The 19,505-nt window shown below is 53.0% G+C and overlaps 2 protein-coding genes across 9 annotated transcripts; both read right to left on the bottom strand.

Moving 5' to 3' along the window:
• Positions 1–530: 530 nt before the first annotated feature.
• On the bottom strand, positions 531–11,950 carry UNC13D (unc-13 homolog D). Of its 8 annotated transcripts, XM_015880162.3 has the most exons (33): positions 11,808–11,950; positions 11,410–11,555; positions 9,329–9,361; positions 9,041–9,148; positions 8,778–8,837; positions 8,485–8,551; positions 8,227–8,404; positions 7,929–7,973; positions 7,691–7,759; positions 7,449–7,518; positions 7,232–7,336; positions 7,026–7,118; positions 6,783–6,886; positions 6,564–6,681; positions 5,952–6,076; positions 5,755–5,845; positions 5,590–5,646; positions 5,328–5,425; positions 5,068–5,119; positions 4,728–4,858; positions 4,236–4,356; positions 3,638–3,781; positions 3,407–3,505; positions 2,825–3,031; positions 2,677–2,745; positions 2,508–2,587; positions 2,287–2,392; positions 2,128–2,199; positions 1,944–2,027; positions 1,693–1,813; positions 1,397–1,520; positions 996–1,201; positions 531–900 (listed from the first exon to the last, which is right to left on the bottom strand). In XM_015880162.3, the coding sequence occupies exons 3-33, from the start codon at positions 9,359–9,361 to the stop codon at positions 794–796; spliced, it is 3,144 nt and encodes a 1,047-aa protein (XP_015735648.2). In that variant the 5' UTR covers positions 11,410–11,555; positions 11,808–11,950; the 3' UTR covers positions 531–793. The 8 variants fall into 8 exon arrangements, 7 of the variants coding, with proteins under 7 accessions (XP_015735648.2, XP_015735651.2, XP_015735647.2 ...); XR_001558878.3 differs by lacking the exons at positions 11,410–11,555; positions 11,808–11,950 and adding an exon at positions 10,066–10,223 and having other exon boundaries at positions 1,397–1,497; XM_015880165.3 differs by lacking the exon at positions 11,410–11,555 and having other exon boundaries at positions 11,808–11,927.
• A 401-nt stretch (positions 11,951–12,351) lies between these two features.
• On the bottom strand, positions 12,352–18,633 carry WBP2 (WW domain binding protein 2). Its single transcript, XM_015879609.2, has 8 exons — positions 18,537–18,633; positions 17,595–17,703; positions 16,925–17,060; positions 15,282–15,374; positions 14,836–14,952; positions 14,483–14,605; positions 13,920–13,996; positions 12,352–13,758 (listed from the first exon to the last, which is right to left on the bottom strand). The coding sequence occupies exons 1-8, from the start codon at positions 18,593–18,595 to the stop codon at positions 13,705–13,707; spliced, it is 768 nt and encodes a 255-aa protein (XP_015735095.2). The 5' UTR covers positions 18,596–18,633; the 3' UTR covers positions 12,352–13,704.
• Positions 18,634–19,505: the final 872 nt, after the last annotated feature.

The raw sequence follows: 19,505 nt of genomic DNA, 5'->3' as shown, positions 1-19,505 counted from the left end.
CCCCCCCCCCCCCCCCCCCAGCCCCAATACACAGCAGAGCCCCTGTGACTGCAGGGTTGTATATGGCATTGGATGCAGCATTGCCCTCTCTGAGTTTCCATAGATGAGCTTTTATTTAAGGCTGCATTTATTGCTTATTCTTCTTCAGGCACAATGGTCATCCATCCAAATTGACCCATTTAGACTGTTAGCCATGAGACAGGAGAAGTGCCAGCATGGAACAGCATCCCCTCCACAAGCAGAGACCCTCCTTCACATCCCACTGCTGCACTGTGCTGCTCTGCAGAGCTGCACGCCCAACATGGGGACAGAACCAAGTGACTGCAGCCAGCAAATGGCTGCTTTAATTCGGTCAAGCCTGGCCGTGGCACATCAGCACCAAAGGAGCTTTGTTTCCGCCCCCATAGACAGCTTGACCTCAATTCCCTGCAGAGGAGGCAGCCAGGAAGGTGATGCTTTTAATTCCCCTGCAAACAGAGCCCCCCACCCCCCTCTTTTCTCCCACCTGCCACAAAGACTGAGCCAGCACACCTGCTTCCATGCTTTTAGTTTAAAATAAAGGGGAAAAAAGAGACAACCAAGGGGGTTAGATTGCTCCAGCCCCACACTGATGCTGCTGCCCATGCAGAGCACTGGGGCTGGGAACACGGCCAGGCAACGTAGTGTTAGTCTGCAGGGAAACCCCCAACCACCCCAAGACGCTCCTGAGCCCCACGGGGGGCACTGCTGGGGGCAGGGCCTGCTGTCCCCATAGGATCCCACTCTGGACCCCCCCATTAGTGCACTCTGCCCCTCATGCCGTCTCCTTGGACTGCTTGGCTCGTTGCTTGCGCAGCTTGACAAAAGCCTGAGCTTCCTTGTCCCCCTTCCTGCACTCCAGCAGCTGCAGGATCTCATCTCCTGGGGGTGGGGGGAGAAAAAGGGAGTGATGTGGGGTGGGGGGACACACAATGTGGGGCTGGTTGTGGGGGTGGGATCTCCCCCCTGCCTCGTACCACTGGGTTTGGGGTGGGTGAGCGGGAGGCGCGTTTGGGGCACCCAGCCCATGTCAGCCTGGTCCTCGTCAGCATCCAGACCACGCACGTGGCACAGGGGGAAGAAAGCTTCTCCCTCCAGGTCATTGGCACCCAGCGTGTCATAGTCAAAGACAGTGAGCAGCAGGCAGGCCCCGTCCTGGCGGCACTTCTCAGAGGGGATGAGGCTGTGGGGTAGGACATGGGGACATCTCATCCCATGTTGGAGCTGTGGGAAGCCCATAGGACACCCCGATTCCCCCTGCTGTGTTTCAGCCTCTCCCCTGAGCATCAGCCCACGGAGAGGGGACAGGAGGTGAAAGCCAACCACGGGACCCACTTGTGTGGGGTAGGGATGGGGAGGTGGGGGCTGCCCTACGTACAACTCGAAGGCTTCGTCGAAGAGGGGGTGCAGTTCGTTCCTCTTGCACTGGGTGCTGCGGGCCACCACCTCTGGGAACTCATGCCTGGGCTCCAGGGTGAGCTGCACAAAGGGGTCACTGGAGCCTGGTGGGGTGCAGCCATCAGCCCCCTGCTTATGGTTGGTCCTGGGCATCATCCGGAGCACCCAGCCATGCAATGGGGCTGGGACACCCCCGCCTGGCCCAGGGTGACTCCATAGAGGGACATAATCCCCTTCTTCCCTCAGCAGCCCCTGTGCTGCAGCCCCTGCTCTCACCGTTGGAGTCCAATGGGATGAGGTTGGCAGCGTTGAGCACCTCCACGCGCAGCTTCTGCTCCGCAGGGCGATACAGAGCTTTGATGGTCACGGCCCCGTACTTCTCTGAGCTGATGTCCAGCTGCACAGCACAGCACAGGGGTGTTATGGGGGCATCCTCCAGGTGCCACAGACCCCAGCACCGGGGTAAAGCCATTGCTGACAGGGCAGACAGTGCTGGGAAGGGGTGGGGGTCCCATCCTGACTCCCACCTGCTCCTGGATCCTGTTGCTGAAGTACTTCTGGATGAGCTTGCGGCTGCTGGAGGAGCAGAGGGCCAGGCGGTTCTCCAGTGACTGCAGGGGGGATGACGGGTGACCATCAGGGTCTGCAGCCTTGGGGACACCCCTCCCCATAGGACACTTAAAGGACATCCCAGCCCCCCCAGCACCATACCAGGAAGGCAGCGCTGTGCAGGGTCTCCAGGGGCAGCCCGCAGCCCTCAGCATGGAAGCACAGCTCCAGGCTCTGGGGAGGAGGATGCTGTTAGATGTAACCAGGTGCCCAACCAGGGACCCCCACCCACCCAAGGGGACACCCCCACCCTCCAGGTACCTTCAGGGCACAGTGCAGCTTCCTGCAGTGCTGCAATGAAGGCACCTGCGGCCCCGCAGCCGCTGTCAGCACAGCCAAGGTGTGATGCCAGAGCAGAGCAAGGAGGCTGCGGAGTGAGGGAGGGGGCAGTGAGCTGGGGCACATATAGGGCACATACAGGGCACACATACCAAGCTCAGCCCCATATCAAAACCCTGAGCCCCACGGGGGTCCTTGGTCACCTTTTGAAGTTCTCCTGGACCAGGTGCTCATTGAGGTACTGCAGCTCCGACTCCAGGAACTTCATGAGAGGGAGGATGGACTGCAGAGGAGGAGAGGAGCGTTGGGGTGGGCACGGGAGGAGCTGCATTCAGCAGGGCACAGCAGGGGGGGGTTGGAGCAGCTGCTTACATCCTCAGGCTCCTGAGCGTTGTTGGAGGCTGACAGCTCTTGGATGTGCCTGGCAATGCCCGCTTCCAGCTGCCAAGAGGAGAAACACACACAGACGATGAGGTTTATCCATCCCTGTGGGTTAACCTTCCTCACTTCAGGTGGTCACCTTGGTGGCCAGGGCTTGCACCACGTCCTGGACCTCGTGGTCCAAACAGGAGACGGCGCTGTCGAGCTGATGGTGCAGCGTGTGCTGGATCTGCTGCCGGTCAATGACAGCCCCCGTGCGCCGCTCCAGCTGGGCCCAGTCCAGCTGCAATGGCAGCTTCAGGATGAGCAGCCGCAGCTGCTTGATGTTGTTCACCACGATGCAGAGCTGGGGAGGAAGGCTGTTACTCAAGTCATCGCTCTGGCTCCAACCCCAGCTCCCCCCCCCGGCTTCATCCTCAGCCCTGTCATCATTCCCACTCATCCCTGCCCTAATTCCACCCTCATTTTCATCCCATCCTCATCCTCACTCTCATCTCCAATCTCTCCCATCAATCCCATCCTCACCCCCACCATCATCCTCATCCCACCTCTTTCCCCAACCCCAAACCCACACGGTTTCCCTCCTGCTTTCCCACAGTGACAGCCACCAGGACCAGCTGATCCCCATGAAACCCAGACCCAATTACTGGCTGCTCATCTGCTCAGACACAACAGCCAAACCTTACCTCCCCCAAACCCAGTGTCCTGCCCCATTACCAACCCTGTTGGCTGCTTCCCCCTCGTTCTGTTCACACAGTGACAGAGCCTCAGCCCTCTCCTTGATGAGCCGGCAGTACATCAGGGCGATTTTGCACATATCCTGCATGGTTGAGAAGGAACAAATGATACCAAAGGGGCAGCACGGAGACCACCATGTTGGCATGGGACACTGGCCCCGTTCATTGGGACCCCAAGCTGTTTGTGTTTGTTTGGCAGCCCCAAGAGCACAAACCTCCACCAGCTTCACCATGATCATGAAGGCTTCCTCAGGGTCCGGCCAGTTGAGTTGCTGCCAGGTCTTCACGATCTGGGCATAGCAGGTGGACAGATCAACAGTGGATGTGCTGTGCTTGTTGTGCTCCCCGAATGGTGTCAGCTGGGAGGGCACAGAGCAAAACCAACTGAGCCAACCCCACAGGAGAGCTGCTCCTTTGTATTAAGAGCATCACCAGATCCTACACTCACTCTGCATCATCATCTATCTGCTCTGAGGGATAGAGGAGATAAGGATACAGTGGCCCAAGCTTTCCCCCCATTCTCCATCCCAATGCTGAACCACAATGAAGAACAGGGTGAGGAGCCCCCTGGCCCCATAGCTGCCTTCCCTCCTCTCTTTCTGAAGGCAAGAAGAAATGGCTCATAACATAAGCCAAAACACAGGGAGAGGAACCAGGCTGCAAGAGGGACCTGCATTGTGGCATCAGTGCCATGAAACAGGCGTGGGGGTGAGGAGCACAGGGGAGCAAATGGCCATGAGAAAAAGACCCCATTGGGAGAGCTTGAGGGAGAGCCCAAATGCTGGGGAGAGGGATGTTCTCCTCCTGGGTTACCTGGTCCATCTGCACAGCCCTCTGTGCTCTCTCCAGTGCGATGCTGTAGGCCTTCTGCAGCCACTGCGGCACAGCTTCCTTGAACCACTGGTGGAAATCACTCAGAGCCAAAGGACCATCCCTGTGCATGGAGAAAGCAGCTCCTCCCAGCGCATGGTGATGGCATGGGGCTTCCAACCCTCCATCATCTCATACACAAGCAACAGAACAAGGAGAAAAGTCCCCTTGTAGATGTCCCCATCAAAACCCACTGAGAAAAGAGCACAAAATCACAGAATGTATTTGGAAGGGACCCGGGTGGGTCATCAAGTCCAACTAAGGATCCCATAAGGACCATCGAGTCCAAGCCTGAAACCCTTCTGGTGCTGCTCACCCCAACACCAGCCCTGCTCTTGGATGTAATTAGGGTTGTAATGAGGGATGGCTTTGGTGTTCCTTCAAACTCGCTGCTCATTGCCCCGTTCCAGAACCACATCCCTGCCAGGTTGGTACCTCTTTGGGAGGAAGTCCTTCATCCTGTAGAGCTCCTGCAGGTTCAGGTAGAGCTGGAAAAGGCTCTCAGCTGTCGGCTTGGACATGCCAGCATCGACCTCACGCAGCTGCTCCTGGACGTGCTCCGCAACCTGGCAGTGACAAAGGGGAGAAGGGCAGCTCATGGGGTACGGAGTTATTGGAGTCCAGCTGGGGAGGCCATGGGGTCTGAAGCCATGGGGTGAGGCTCAGCTCATGGCACTCCCTTTCATGTGGCATCCCAGCAGATCCTTTGGGTCTGGCAAATAGATGAATAATGATGGTGACTCCAGGGGTGCAGAGCAGCCATGGGATCACTCACCAGGCTCTCCAGCTCCAGGTAGGCGATGGAGAAGAGATTCAGCTTCAAGGTGCTACAAAGAGAGAAACAGAATCAGGAGCCAACCCCAACCCAGCAAACCCATCCTATGCCATTAGGGAGAGGAGAGCTCTGCAGGGCAGAATTGGGACCACTCCTTTTGTAGGTGGGACGCAAGGACCAGGGAATGAAGCATCAAAGTGCCTCATTGCTCTTGGTCCTATGGAGGGTTGGTTGAGGAGGGGTTGAGCTCCACACCCCACCTGATAAAGAATTTATTCCATATTTTCTGGCATTGCTGGAGATCCCCTATCACCTCCAACAGGAGTTTGGCCAAAGCTTTGCTGTTTTCCTCCATGCTCTGAAAAAGAAGGAGCAGCTCGTTTGGGATGCTCAGCGATATTGAGGTGACCTGAGCTCCATCTGTCCTTGTGGGGTAGCAAGATAACATTAGATCCACATTAGCAGCGTTGTGCTTGTAGGGCTGGGCACCATCGCTATGGAGCAGCGGAGGTGGGAACTGACCTTCACCATAGGCTGGAGGTGCTGCTTCTTCATATGGAACCACTCAGTTGTGCCTGACTGCAAAAGAGGAGCCACAGTGTGACAGCATTGAAGCTGGAGGAGCGGGAGGGGGGGCTTTGCAGGAAGCCAGGTAGGGGTAGGGGGTGGGTGAGGGGGTCCCACTACCTTGAGTGCCTCGGAGACCATTCCGGGGAGGTCAGGGCTGAGCGTGCACAGCTCTCTGAAAGCTTTCATCTTACACATCTGGACCAGGACCCTGCCAAGGGAGAACCATTGGCAAAAGCCATCACCGACCCCTCCAAGGCAACACCACCTTCCTTAGGAGGCCCTACACAAACACATCTCCCAACAACCAGACTCACCTGAGCAGGGACTGCAGCCGCTCCGTGGACCTCGAGACAGACAGGGGGAAGATGATGCGATACCTCCGGATGAGGGACAGCCCATAGGTCAGCAAGGACTGGAAGGACTCTGCCAGCTCTGCTTTCTGGGGGAAGGGAGGGAACACACTGCTGTGGGTGATGCTGGGACCATGGTGCCGCATAGAACAGAGCCCCAAGGCTCTCACTCCTCTCCTGATGCTCCCAGGAACTGCTCCCCCAAGGGGCTGAGTTTTGTGCTGAAAGCTCATTGCTATGCATGAAAGGTTCCAAATCACAGCAGGGGGCTCGGATGCCCTGGGAAAACAGGCCATGGGGAGGCAGCAGGAACTGGGTCAGATTTCATTGTCATCACTGTGTTTGGGATTGAGGGACATTTGGGCAGCAGCAGCTTCTGTGTGATGGGAAACAAATTCACATAAGGGGTTCCCTGTTCTGTCCAGGTCCCATGACCGGTTTCCCTACCAGTAACACCCTGCAGCCCATCCCTGAGGTCTCTGGGCAGCCCCATACCCTACAAGCTCCTGCCCTCCCTACAGCACAGAGACCAGGAGCCAGCAGGGGATGTGAAGGTCACACCTCCCTGTGTCCCACCTGCTCCGGCCGCAGTCGTTCCTGCACCCACTGGTACTCAATGCTGGTGATCTGGTGCAGCAGGCAGCTGCTGTTGAACTCCAGGCTCTGGTACAGCTTGCTGTATGCCAGCCACTGCCTGGGGATTTGGGGAGAGGATGGGGTGAGCCCTGAGGGGATGGCACGGGGCTCCCCAGTGCTACTACAGCCAGAATGGGGAAATGGAGAAGGGATACTCACGCCATGACCTGGTGGAAGTCGGAGAGATCCTTTTGTGTGGCATGTAGGTATAACACAGTGCTGGCATGTGGGCTCAGCTCCCCGTCCCAGGCAGTGCTACCGGCCTGCCAGGATGCACAGCTGGGTCAGGAGCTCTGCATTAGTCCCCAGCCACAGCCAGGCACCTCCTGACCCCATCACAGTGCAGCCTCCAAAGGGCATCACCCCCATCCCATCCCCGCTGCTCCTCTCTCCCCACGGCACCTGATGCTGCAGGATCTCGTGGGACACCAGCTGCTGCAGGAGGTGGCGGTGCACGGTGTAGCTCGGCTGCGTCCTGCTGCAGGTGGTGGCTCTCTGCAATGAGACGATGCGTGCAAAGCATGTGTGCAATAACCAACACCAGCAGTTGGAGAGCTGGGGACACAAAAAGTGTGGGGTTGGAGAACCCTGGCTGTACTCACTCCTACCTTCTTGTGGGTCAGCAGGAACTGCAGGTGGCATTGGCCCCGGTTGGGGTACGTCTCTGTGCGCGGCTCCAGTTGGTACCAGCGGTCATCCCAGCAGTGCAGGTCCTGTGTATGCAGAGATGAGGGGCAGGGACACAGCATTGCTATGAGGATGGGCTGCCATAGGGATGGGGGTCCTGGCCACCTCCTCCAGGTCTCAGTCACATCCAGGGCTCACCTTCAGGCGGAGGACCACGTTCCCAAGGAAGTCATCCTGCCCTTTGTCCTTCCGAGCATCCTTAAAGATCCTGAAAGGCAGGAGCAAGGGGTGACCAAAGGGATCCACGCGGTCACCAAATGGACATGAACCAGGCAAAGCAAGGCAATATGGGGACAGCAGAGAACTGCCGCCCTCCCTCCCTTCCTCCAAGGGTGTTTAGTGAACCCAGGGAGCAAACAGCCCCGCATGGCAGCACGCACCGTTTGAGGCCATGGAGATCTGTCAGCTCACCCAGCTTGTGTCGCACTGACTCCACCGTGTCTGAGTCCCTGTGGGCACAAGCAGCACGGAAAGGAGTTCATGTTTCCATCACATTGCAAAGGGAAATGGAGTCCAAGGGGATTTGGGGGCTTTGCAATGAGTGCAGATCCAAGGGTCACCCCACTGCTCCCCCCAGCCCCGTGCTGGGAGGCAGAACTCTGCTCCAGCTGCACTCACCACATGTCCAGGTGGAAGCTGGCTGTTTCTATGTCCTCAAACTCCCTGGAAGGAATGGGCGGCAGCTGTCACTGCAGCAGCAGCACACGGCAGGACAGCGGCCATTGGGAGGTGCAGGTGGAAGTGGAGATAGACAGAAGTAGAAGTGAAGATAGATGGAGGTGGAGATAGAGATGCACATGGAGGTGGAAGCAGAGATGGGGAGACAGAGGTGTGAAAATGGAGACACCCCCCCCCCCCCACACACACACAGCCTGGGAGCCCTGAGATCCCTTAGTAGCAATGGGAGGCAGATTACAGGATAAAGGTCTCGTCCCACACAGGGTTGAGGGTCTGGCTGATGATCTGTGTGCGATGGATCTGCTCTTCAGGGATGAGGTCCTTGACCACAGCCTTCAGTCTCCTCTTGCTGTCGGGGTGGGCCAGCTCCTGGCTCTTGGATGCGATGCCCAGCAGGCAATAAGGGTCGCTGAACCCTGTAAGAGCCAGCAGTGCCATCCCCACTGAGAGCAGCAGCTGCCCCCTTCTGCAAAGCCACCCACCCGGCTCCACTCACCGCTGACGTCTTTCCCCAAAATCCCTTTGGCTTCTTTCACAGTGGCTTTCAGACAGAAAATGGGGCTCTGGCAGAGAGAAATTATTGCTTAACAGAGGGGAAAAGCAGCCACAATGTCTGCTGCTGGATGTGCACCAGGAAGTGATGCTGCTTTGTGCTCAATGGGGTGTCACTGACCCTAAGAGACAGTTCAGTGCCCCCTGTTACAAACAGGCTCAGCCCCCACACGGACCTGGGGCACCCCAAACCCAAACCCAGCAGCCCCCCAGCACAGACCATGCCCTGCTCTGTACCTCCAGCTCCTGGACCTGCTGCAGGATGGCTCTGTGCTCCTCCGCATCCATGTGGAAAGCCTGTTACAAACATTAGGGCTGCTAACAGATGTGGCCCTGCTGATGGTGGCTGGAGGGCAGCCAGGGACTTCCCAGCTGGAAGGGTGAGGAGCAGCAGGAAAACTGGGAAAGCTCATCAAGGAGAAACACCCTGTGGCCATCCCCAACAATGGGGGGGGCTTTAGGAATCACCCTCCAATGGTCCTATGGGGGGAAGCACCCACCTCCTGCACGTAGGCACAGAGCTCTCTGCTGTCAGCAACATGTTGGGGTTGGGGTTTGCCCAGACGGTGCCGGATGGTGTAAAGCACCTCCTGGTAGAGCAGGGCCAGCTGTGGGGACAGTGCCATCACATCACTGCCATCGCAGTGTCCTCCCTTGTCTGTGCTTGCCCTCCCCTCCATTGCACCCAGGGGATGCTGACTGCAGGGTGCTCCTCCTGCACCCAAAGGTGCTGCCCCCACACCCTGATGGCCCCAGTGATGGCACCATAGGAACCCACACACTCGTACCTCTTGCTTGGAGAAGCGATGGGAGAGATCCATCTGGGGAAACAAGAGGGGAAGGAGGGGGCTCCCATCAGGTCTGGGGTCACGGTGATGGTGGGCATGAGAACTGATGCACTCATTGCATGCATGGATGGGGACAGCCATGGGGTTTTCCTGGCCGGAGGTGGCAGCAGCCACCATGATGGGGCTGTTTGCCATTTGGGATTTGTCCAAATCAAATGTCCCAGCATTTGAGAACATTGTTTTTGAGTCACCCCAAACAAAAAACCCCCAAATTCATATATTGGAAATGTCTGAAACTCATTTGGTCCTTCCTGTGCTGAGCACTGACCCAGCTCAGATAGTGCTGGGGTGTTTGGGGGGGGATGGATGAGCCCAACCCAAGACCCGGAATGACCTCGGGATCCTCCTAGTGGGAAACAAAACCACCCACTGGATCGTCATTGTTTGCTTATGGCAAATCTAAGGCTGCTGTAATCCCCCGACCATCTGTGCTGGGTTCTGCTCCACCACCACTGCAGGTTAACACTGAAGCTGCTCCTGTTACAGCAGGGCTGCAGTACAGAACATGGTGGGGATAAGGGGGGCTGAGCTGGCAGTAGGGACATTACTGCCGTCTGGGGGACTCAGTCCCACTTCTCCCTTGGCACCAGCCACACACTCACCCCATTTCTCCACCTGAGCACACGCTCACCCCACTCCTGCATCCCGAATTGCCATCCCCATCCCACAGCACCTACCTCAGGGCTCTCCTCCTCCCTGGGGAGGGTCCCCAAAGATGCTCCTCCAGCAGCTGCCATCCTGGGGCTGGGCTGGGAGCCCCCCCTAACACTGCTCTGCCTTCCCCTCACTCTCACGCTCAGAGGAAACCACAGCCCCTATCGCACCGCGGCCACTCGAGCAGAAACGGAAGCGTTAAGAGGAGCTGCAGCACAACGGGGGTGTAGGAGTGGGGTGAAGGGAGGGAGTCACAGCCAAAGTCAGGCATCAGTTGTGAGTGAGGGGTTGGGAAAGGGGGGCAACAGAGGTCATAGGAAGGTACAAGTGATTGGAGTTGAGGAGGGTCTGGGCTGCTCTGTACCCCATGAGCACGGGAGGGGGACCCCACAGAGAGCAAAAGTCATCTGCAACGATGGAAATGGGATATGATGGGATCTGCAACACAGCCCCAAAGCTGCGAGGTGAGAAACACTGTGGCAGACACCCCATGGCACGCGGATAACCCCAACAAGGTTGGGCTGAGAACTGATGCACTCATTACACGCATGGATGGGGACAGCCACGGGGTTTTCCTGGCCGGAGGGGGCAGCAGCCATCCCTGCAGTGCAGCTCAGTGAGCAAAGGAGCAGGAAATGAGTGAGAACCCGGGGCTGCTGACGGCCTTGGTTCCTGTAAACACCTATATCTGATGGCAGCACGTAGATGTTCGCACCAGCACAGCCCTCCCTCTTGATCCCTATCAGAACCGACTGGGCTGAGCTCAGCATCACATCGTGTGCTGGTCTTTGTGCTGCTCTGTGCTCTCCTGGGCTCCATAGGAATCCTGGATTAGGGCTCACTACAACCTCGGGCAGGCAGCAGATGGGACATGGATGGGACACATAGAGGAGGCAGCCCAGCCCCACAGAGATGCTGATACGGGACATCACAGCATGGTGTGCTGTTACCAACAGAACAAAGCAGAGATGCCAGACGTTCGGTGCTGCTGGGAAACAAACGCTTTGGTGTCTGCGTTTGGTTTTGGCTGCAAAATCTGTCACAGCAAAGAGGAACCGCAGAGATAAAGGCACAGCAGGCACAGCACCCCCCACATAACAGCCCACCCCCCACGTAAAGCACAATACAGAGCAAACCTCTCCATCCCCTTTAAAAATAACACCCTAAAGGAAAAGCCCTTTCTCTATAGGCTATAGGGCTCTATAAGGTGAGTCCATAGTTGATCATAGGGGTTATAGCTGCTGCTGTGGGGTAGCAGAGCTAAGAGGTGGATGGACAACAAGCAGCACCGCAGCCTTTAAGATTCATCTTGTCCCTAAATGAGAAGCTGGCGCCAAGGGAGCACAAAGCGCTGCTGATCTTCCTACCTCTCCACCTGATAATCCCGGAGCCTCCAGCCGTCCTTATCTGAAGCTCTGAACGGAAACGGGCCGAATGGTCCAACAATTGATTTCAACACATCCCTCCTTCACTTCTCCTTTTAAACCCCGGCTCCGATGACTGCGCAAAAACCCTGTGATGGTTTGGCAAGCCAGGCTGTAAATGGGCAGCGAGGGGAGCAGGGATGGGGGGGAGGCTTTCACAATGAGGGCACTATGGGCCCACCCTCCCCTTAACCCCCTTTGCATCTTTCTGCTGCCCCAGACCCCCAGATGCTGCCCGCCCTGGGATGAGACCTGAGCAAGGCAAAGCCAACATGTAGATATGCAGCATTTGCAGAGCCAGGCTCACAGCCCAGCTTCAATAGCACAATGCAAACCAATACCTTTGGCTCCAGGTTCCTCCTGTCTGCAGCTTGCTGTCCCAGAGCAGCAGGAGGATGAAGCAGCGACCATGACAGCACGGCCAGCCCTCAGCACTGTGGGTGCTGCAATAGGTTCCCAGCTCCGGAGAGCAGCATTTCCAGCTGACTCACGCAGGGTGAGCAGACGGGTGAGTAATGGTAAGCATGACTGTGGAGAAAACCCTTGTCTAAATTTAACATCCTCACCTTGCATGGCCTGGTGCTTCAAACCAACACACAACAAGGAATAAGGGAAAAGAAAGAAAAACACCAACATTTATCACTTGCAGTGAGGAGGGCTGGGTCTCTTCCTTAGGCTGCAGTCATCCCTGAGCAGGTAGGTACAAGCTCTGCCCCCCAGCACAAAGTGTTTCAACAGGACTTTCAGGTCCTGCCATAGCAGCAGCTCCTGCAATAGCTGCTCTTTGCATAAGATCTCCAAGAGCTTTGGAAATACCTGGTTTCACCACACCCCAGTGAAGGGGGGAGGTGTCACAGCCCCATTCACACACAGACACACGCAGTGTTAAGATTCGAGCTGATTTCGCTTTACTTCACAGTCTTGGCAAAACAAAAGTGCATTTGGAAGTCATTCCACATCCATATATTAATCAGTTTCAAAATAAATATAGAAGTATATATATATAGATATAGATGCTTATTTAAAATACCCATTTCTTTACATCACCGCAATAGCAATTCTAAAAAAGTCAGTGCACAGAGAGCAGCCGTTTGATTCATCACCTAAAGTCAGACACATTAAAACAAGAGGTGGTCCCTGTTCATGTCCAAGCAGGCTCCATGCAGCAGGGCTCAGCCTTTCCCTAACACATGATCCTTCTCCACACTTGCTGGGATGGATCCTCACCCCCACAAACACTGTCAGAAGTCAATAAGATCAGTTCAAAGTCAACTCCCAGCTGATCCAGGAGCACTAACAGCATCCAGCAACACAGCTCAGTTACACCTAATGACTTTCTTCACCTTTTCATACATTCTCTCAAGTGTTTCCAGAGCAGAAGCGACTATTTTCTTCCCATGAGCTATTAATTCACCAGTTAAATCACAGCAGGAAGATGTTTCACTGGTCAAAGTGTAACTTGTGTTACGGGGGGGGGGGGAAAGAAGTGCATCAATGACTATAAGGGCAACGTTCAGGGCTTCGTGATCTCAAGCCCACGTATTGGAATGGAAAAAAGAGATAAGTGAGGATGAGTGTTCCCACGTGATCTGTGACCAGTCAGATGCTGCTGATCAGCTCTGCAAAGGGCAGCTTTGTTCAGAGAAAGGAAGCTTGTCAGCATCACCAGAGTGCACAGCAGAGGAACTTGTTTTAAGGGAGTTTATCAGACATCTACACAATGCGATAGACATCCATTTCCTCTGAGATTCCAAAGGTTCCCACTGAAGCCCTTTATTCAGTAGCAGAGGGAAAAGTTGGGTGTGAAACTACAGGTTTAGAGGGCTACAAAGAGACACCTCTGTGTCCAGAGAACCCCGATGTAAAGACATGACTCCCCAAGCGCCTTGTTCCCATGTTATGAGCTTGTTAATTATCATTACTCTAAAGAGGTATGATTGAAGTATCAGAAGAAACAGACATAAAGGAAACTATCAGAAAGAGAATCTCCAGTTCTAGTGTTGGTGTGCACAGGGAGAAGGGAAAACTGTGGTAGGGCTGTAAACCTTCAGAGCTCTTTGAGGTGAGCCAGGCTGCTGACATCTCTCCCCTTGCTCTGCTCAAATCTACCACTACAGTCCAGGAAAGCTACGTGCCTTGAGGTAAGGCTCTACTCCTCAGTGCTATGGACCATGCCCCAGGATTCAGCCAAAGTGGGAAGTAAGAAAGCAACGAGTTGTGGAGAAGTTCTCTGGTAGCTTATTGGTTTTTCTTGTCCTCTGGTGGGAAGTACGGAGGAGGGGGTGGCTGGTCCTGAAGGAAAGAGAGTAAAAGCACATAAACGTGTGGCTAAGGAAAACCAAACAGAACACAGAACAAATCAATTCAGACACACTGAGTAACTGTAACTTGTACTTGATTCTGATAATCTCCCAGGTAGGAAATCCCCGTGGAAAGTTGCTTTCAGCACTTACCGTGGGCATGTAGACGTTGTGTGGGTTTCCTGGGTTGTAGTAAGCACTGGCAGCAGCTTCAGCAGCTTTTGCTTCAGCTGTGACAGAAAGAGAACAGACAAATTTGGTGACACACAGGGAATTTTTAGTTGCAGTTCCACATCCTCCTGGCCATTAGCTGTTCCAAAGCAAGCACTATCTTATCAGTGCTCAAGCTAAAATGCAAACAATGCAGCTGCAGACGGTGTTTGTACTTGAGAGCACCAGGCTGGCCTTCAGACTGAGCTGGAGGTTAGAGCAGCTCCCTAACCCCTCCTTCCCAAACAATTTTAACTTAATTGGGGCTTCTAAGTTGTCTTCATAATTCCCCAGGACATTAAGGATATGAAATCTCAACAAGGGAACAAAACTCTGACTTTTCTGAGCCATAACACTGATGCTTAACATTCTTGATCTCATACACAATCATTTCACGTGGATTTTTGCACAGCTGTTGTCAAGAAGCAACAAGAGAACGTCTACCAACTTCTGCTGCAGGCACTACAAAGCAGCTGTGAGCTGATTCACCCGAAGATATTTCTTACCTGCAGGAGTGGAAGGCAGATCTGGACCACCGGAGGGTGGCTCCAAGGGCCCAGGGTACGGCGGGGGAGGCAGATGCATGTAACCCATGTCTGCACCTCCCACAGGGGGACCAGGGTAAAACTCTGTCAGGAAAGGAGATAATGTGATATCAAGGACTTAAAATACTCTGGGTGGAGTCAAAACACGCAGCCAAAGCAAGCTAAAGGCAAATACCTTTAAGCTCAGGAGAAAAAGCTGCACAAGGCATCAAATCCAATGTCAAAGATAATGTACAGTGTTGATTTCTTTCCCTCTTTAGCTGTTGTAACTCTTGTTAGCTAAAATTATCCTTATCTGCAGTCCCCAGACTTACCAGGAGGAGGCGGTGGGTACGGATAGCCCCCATTGGCCACAGGTGGTGCAAAAGCATAGGATCCATTCGGCATATAGGAGTAGCCATAAGCTCCACTGGGGACTTCACCTCTGGAGGCTGGAGAAGGAAAGATAAGGTCACTTCAGTAAAACACCAAGCTTGCAGAGAACAGAAGCCAAGACCTACAACAAACTTAAAGAGGCCTTATCTGAAAACCAAAGAAAGCAAAACAGAAAAAAACAAGCAAGGTCCAAAGCTAACAAACCCACAGCTTGCTGGACGTGAAAAAGGTGTTGTTTTAAGGCAAGAAAGTTCCAGATACAGCCTGAAATTCACGTACACTGGAATTGAACCCATCCCAGCTTAAAACTGCCCTTGCTGTAAAATTAAGGCAAGGCCTCCTGAAACCACAAAAGCAAAGAGCAGAGAGCATTAAGCTCCCCTACCTTGGGATGCCACCTGTAGCATACGCTGCCCAAACTCGATAGCACCCCCAGCTGTAAAGGTCATCTTGAAGGTGGCAGATCCTTCCCAGCCGCCTGCAGGGAGAGAAAACAGAATTCACAAAGAAAGAGAAGCCATTTTGATGCTATTTAGCTTCTGTGCTTCACCTACAGAGGCCCTGTCTATATTTTTTTAAAGAGCTTATCCCAAATATCCAAGAAAAACCTGCAGAGAAAGCAGCAGAATTCCCTTTTGTATCAGAAAATTCCACATTGGACAACATTTCCTGATCAAGAGATACCTGAATAATAGGACCATCAGTAAGAGAGACATTCAAAAGCTTGCTGAAGTTGTGCCTATCACACAGGCTGCCAATAGCTCAAGCTATCAGGAGGGCTGGATTTACTCTGGCTTTGTACATGATTAGTGCAGAAGACAGGGATTCTGTTAATCCCATTTGCTAGAAGGGTTTTGTAACTACACCTAACTGCCCACTGCAAATTAGTTTGGGAGTCTGAGCTCCCAGTAAAGCAAAGAGCTTAATGAAAAAAACAAGTATCGCATAAATCCATTAGAGTTCATAGAAAATATTTCAAGTCAGGATAATAATAATTAAAAAATAAAAACGAATTAGCCACTTCTCTTATTACAGGCTAAAAAAGAAAACCACGCACAGCCCAGAGTGCCAACAATGCATCAAAGCAGTAGCTGTGTCAGTAATGAAACAGGGATACAGAGATAAAAGAGCCTTTTGAGCTAAGCCAGACTCCTCTGGCTGTTGCAGCAACATCCTCATTAACTAAGCCAGCCTCTGGGGGGGGACTCACAGAGATTTTGTTAAAGCAGTTTGCCTTTCACACAGTTTAGTGTTTGTCCTTAGTGCTCAGCTCTCCTCTCACACTGGATGGTCTTGTTTTGCTGCCATAGAAAAGCTACAAGGCTGATTTCAGGGTAATAGGCTGAAGCCCTCTGAGCAGTGCACTGTGTTGCAGTGCCACAGCTAAGGGAATAAATCAGGCTCTGGATGAAATAAGTGCCTTGGTAAGAAGTAGAAGCATAGGACAGTGATAAAAGTATCTCTTAGGAAAAAAAAAGTCTACCACAACATTGAACATATTATAAAGCTGCCCTTGAACATTCCCTAAGCTCAAGGTAATCCATCATCTTCCAAACAATACAGCAGTGCTTTTCCTAAACTGCACAATAAACGGATGTTGGAGATTCACACCTCGAAATCCATACAGATCCAGAACAGACCGCGAGTGTTTGGCACAGAAGGATCTGGATGCATAAATGAGAGAGAGGCTGAACTGACCAAGGCCAAGCAACGCCCTCAGTGCTGCTGTCACAGCCTGATCCCTGCTCTGATGTTTACTCAGTGAGATCACTCGGCTGCCTGAACTCTGAATTTCATACAGAGGGCAGGAATGAGATCAGTTACACAGCTAATCTGTTCACTGTAACTGTACAGAGCGGACAGGGGGAATATTTTTAGCCGCTGGTTTCAAAGAGAAAAACACATTTTAGCAATACTGAAAGAACCTATGCATCCAGTATCCACTTCACATTACAATGAATAATTACTTTACTAGGAACTATAGAAGTTCTGCATCTTAGCTCAGCTTTGTATCAGTGCTATACGTACCTCCTGCCTCTGCTTTCACTGTACCCTTGATATAGTTTGCTCCAAAGACAGGCTGCTTAATCTCACAATCTTTCAACAAATAAAAGGCCATCCCAAAAGACTGCAGAGCATCCTTTCCCTTCGATATAAAGATAACCTGAAAAAGAAACAACATTACAAAGGGTGTTTAAAATGAACAGGAAACACTGCCCCGGTTTATTATCTGTAGACATTGCTGGTGGACTGAATCTGCCTCCCACACTCAAAGATCCTTGTAATTTCTGCAAGCCCCAGGCTTCTCAGAACTGTCACAAGGGTAAAATGATGCCTCAAGGCCATAAAGCCTTCCAGAAGGATTACACACTTGCTCAGATAACACTCCTCCCAGTTCCTAGAGAACTCACAGCTGTGATTTAGTAGCTGAACTGCTCCATTCCGCATTTCCAAACCATCGCTCATTTCCAATCTTGAAGATGCCTGGTGGACTAAAACAGCTGCCCAGGTAAGAACTAATGTCATGGTTGACAACTAATCAGATTGATTATCTTTTGCCAAATAGGCAGGACATGCAATAAAGCCACAGTGCTCCCCACAAGGGGAGGACGGGTACATTATCCAGACCTTCATGCACGTGTAGAAGTGCAGAGCCATGAAGAACTCTGATCTCCTTCTAATGCCTTTTACTACTTACTCGGTAGGGAGTCAAGAAAACACTCCCTTTCTTGGTCCCTTTGAACGCCTCAGGCATCGGTTCAGCATCACTGAAGGTCATTTCTACGTGATCGTAGGTCATCAGAACGCTGCAAACAAGATGAGAAGAGGCACAGTGTTACAGCTTGGGGCAGATTCCAGCACGTAGAGTTCACTGACTTACCAGAACTGCCTTAACCTCAGCCCATTACCCAGCACACATGCTCACTCTGCCTTGCACTTCTGCTTGCTCTCAGCCTCGTGTTCCTTCTTCAGTGAGCTGATACAGCTGTTTGCACAGCTGGGTGGTGAATCCAGTCAATTAAACTCAAGTTCTCAATGTATTTCTTGCATTATGTTGAATTTCTGCCCGATCATTTCCCTAAATTGCTTCACCACAAGCAACACAACACAGGTAGGGCTGCTTAGCAGGAACCCCTCAGCCTGGGTTATGTAATGAGGCGACCAGAGGTCACAAGAATCCATCTCAGTCACTATAACGTGATTGGGATCATTCCTCTTCTCACTCCTATAACCCCACATTGACTCCTTAAGCCTCAATCAGAAACCAGACTGATTAAGACCAATAAAACACATCCATATGGATGCAGGTAGTATTGTCTTAATATGACAACATCCACGTCAGGTAAAGCAGTCCCTAATGATGTGCACAGCACATTTAGACCTATTACCATCCCCAGTCGTACAGAAGGGCACCTGGGCCACGAACCAGGGCCTATATGACGGCAATGAGCCACATAGGGTTAAACAAGGGTTAATGAGCCACATAGGGCACACCAAGGGTTAAACCCAACATGGCGGGGGGGGGGGGGGGCGGGTGTTAGAGCCCCTCAGCCCCATATGACCCGCAGGAAAAGGCCATTTTGGACGGAAAGGGGCTCGGAGAAGGAGAGAGAAGAGGGCTGGGCCCCTGACCGCTCACCTCTCGCTGTTGTTAACGATGACGCCGCCGCCCTCCGAGTGGTTCCTGTTCAGCGCCATGTTCAGCGCCGCCGCCCCCTCACAGAGCCGAGCTCGCATTGCGCCTGCGCGAAGAAGAGCCCGACGGGGCGCGCGGTGCGCTCTGGGATTTGTAGTCTCGAGGGGGTGGTGTTCCCCGGGCATGCTGGGAGTTGTAGTCCTCTCGCTCGGCAGCCATGTTGGTTTTTTGGGGTGGTGTAAGTCGCTCCTTAAGGGTTATTTTCTGCCCCAAATCTCACCGCTTCACTCAGCCTCGTCTGCCGTCCCCGAGGAGCAGTGCCACCAATTAACGCTGCTATTAATTCCCTGAGCTCCAGCCAGCTGCTGAGATCATATTGACTTTGCTATACACAACCCAAAGAGCCGGGCTCCTTTTTGGGATAACCCATTTCCCATCCCATCAATCACCCCATTCTGCTCCCTCTGACCATATATAATAAAATGAGCTCAGTTCTTTGCAGCCTGCGTGACTTGGCAGCTCTTCTGCCAGCTTCCTATTTTAGATAGTACCACAGAGCTCACACAAACAAAGCACGGTTTGCCCAGTGCCCTGACTGCATTCCAATTCCCTTTTATTTTCCCCCTCCACGACTTTATCTTTGGCTGCACTTTGCACGTTTTCATTGCTCACAATGAAAACGCCATTAATCTGGTTATACTGTGCACTAAATGAGGCTCAACCCCTTTAAAAGCAAAGGTTCCCCCCCACTTTCCAGGCTGTTTCAGTGCCCGTTTTGTGTCCCAGACACCTGGGTTCCTACAATTAACCCACTGAGGGTTAAACTGGAGCGGCCAAAAAGTCACCCCATAGACAAAGAAAGCTGCTCTGTGGGCAAGAGGAAATCCGGGGACAGGAAAATACCTGCAGTATTGGCACAGCTACAGTTTGGGTATAACCCACTGCCTCCAACTGGAGCTGACTCCTAAAACA

The sequence above is a fragment of the Coturnix japonica genome, chromosome 23 (assembly GCF_054131305.1).
Source record: "Coturnix japonica strain WE chromosome 23, WE-NBRP24, whole genome shotgun sequence".
NCBI classification, from domain to species: domain Eukaryota; kingdom Metazoa; phylum Chordata; class Aves; order Galliformes; family Phasianidae; genus Coturnix; species Coturnix japonica.
The sequence above is the reverse complement of the archived record's forward strand: the minus strand, read 5'-3'. Positions and strand labels throughout refer to the sequence as shown.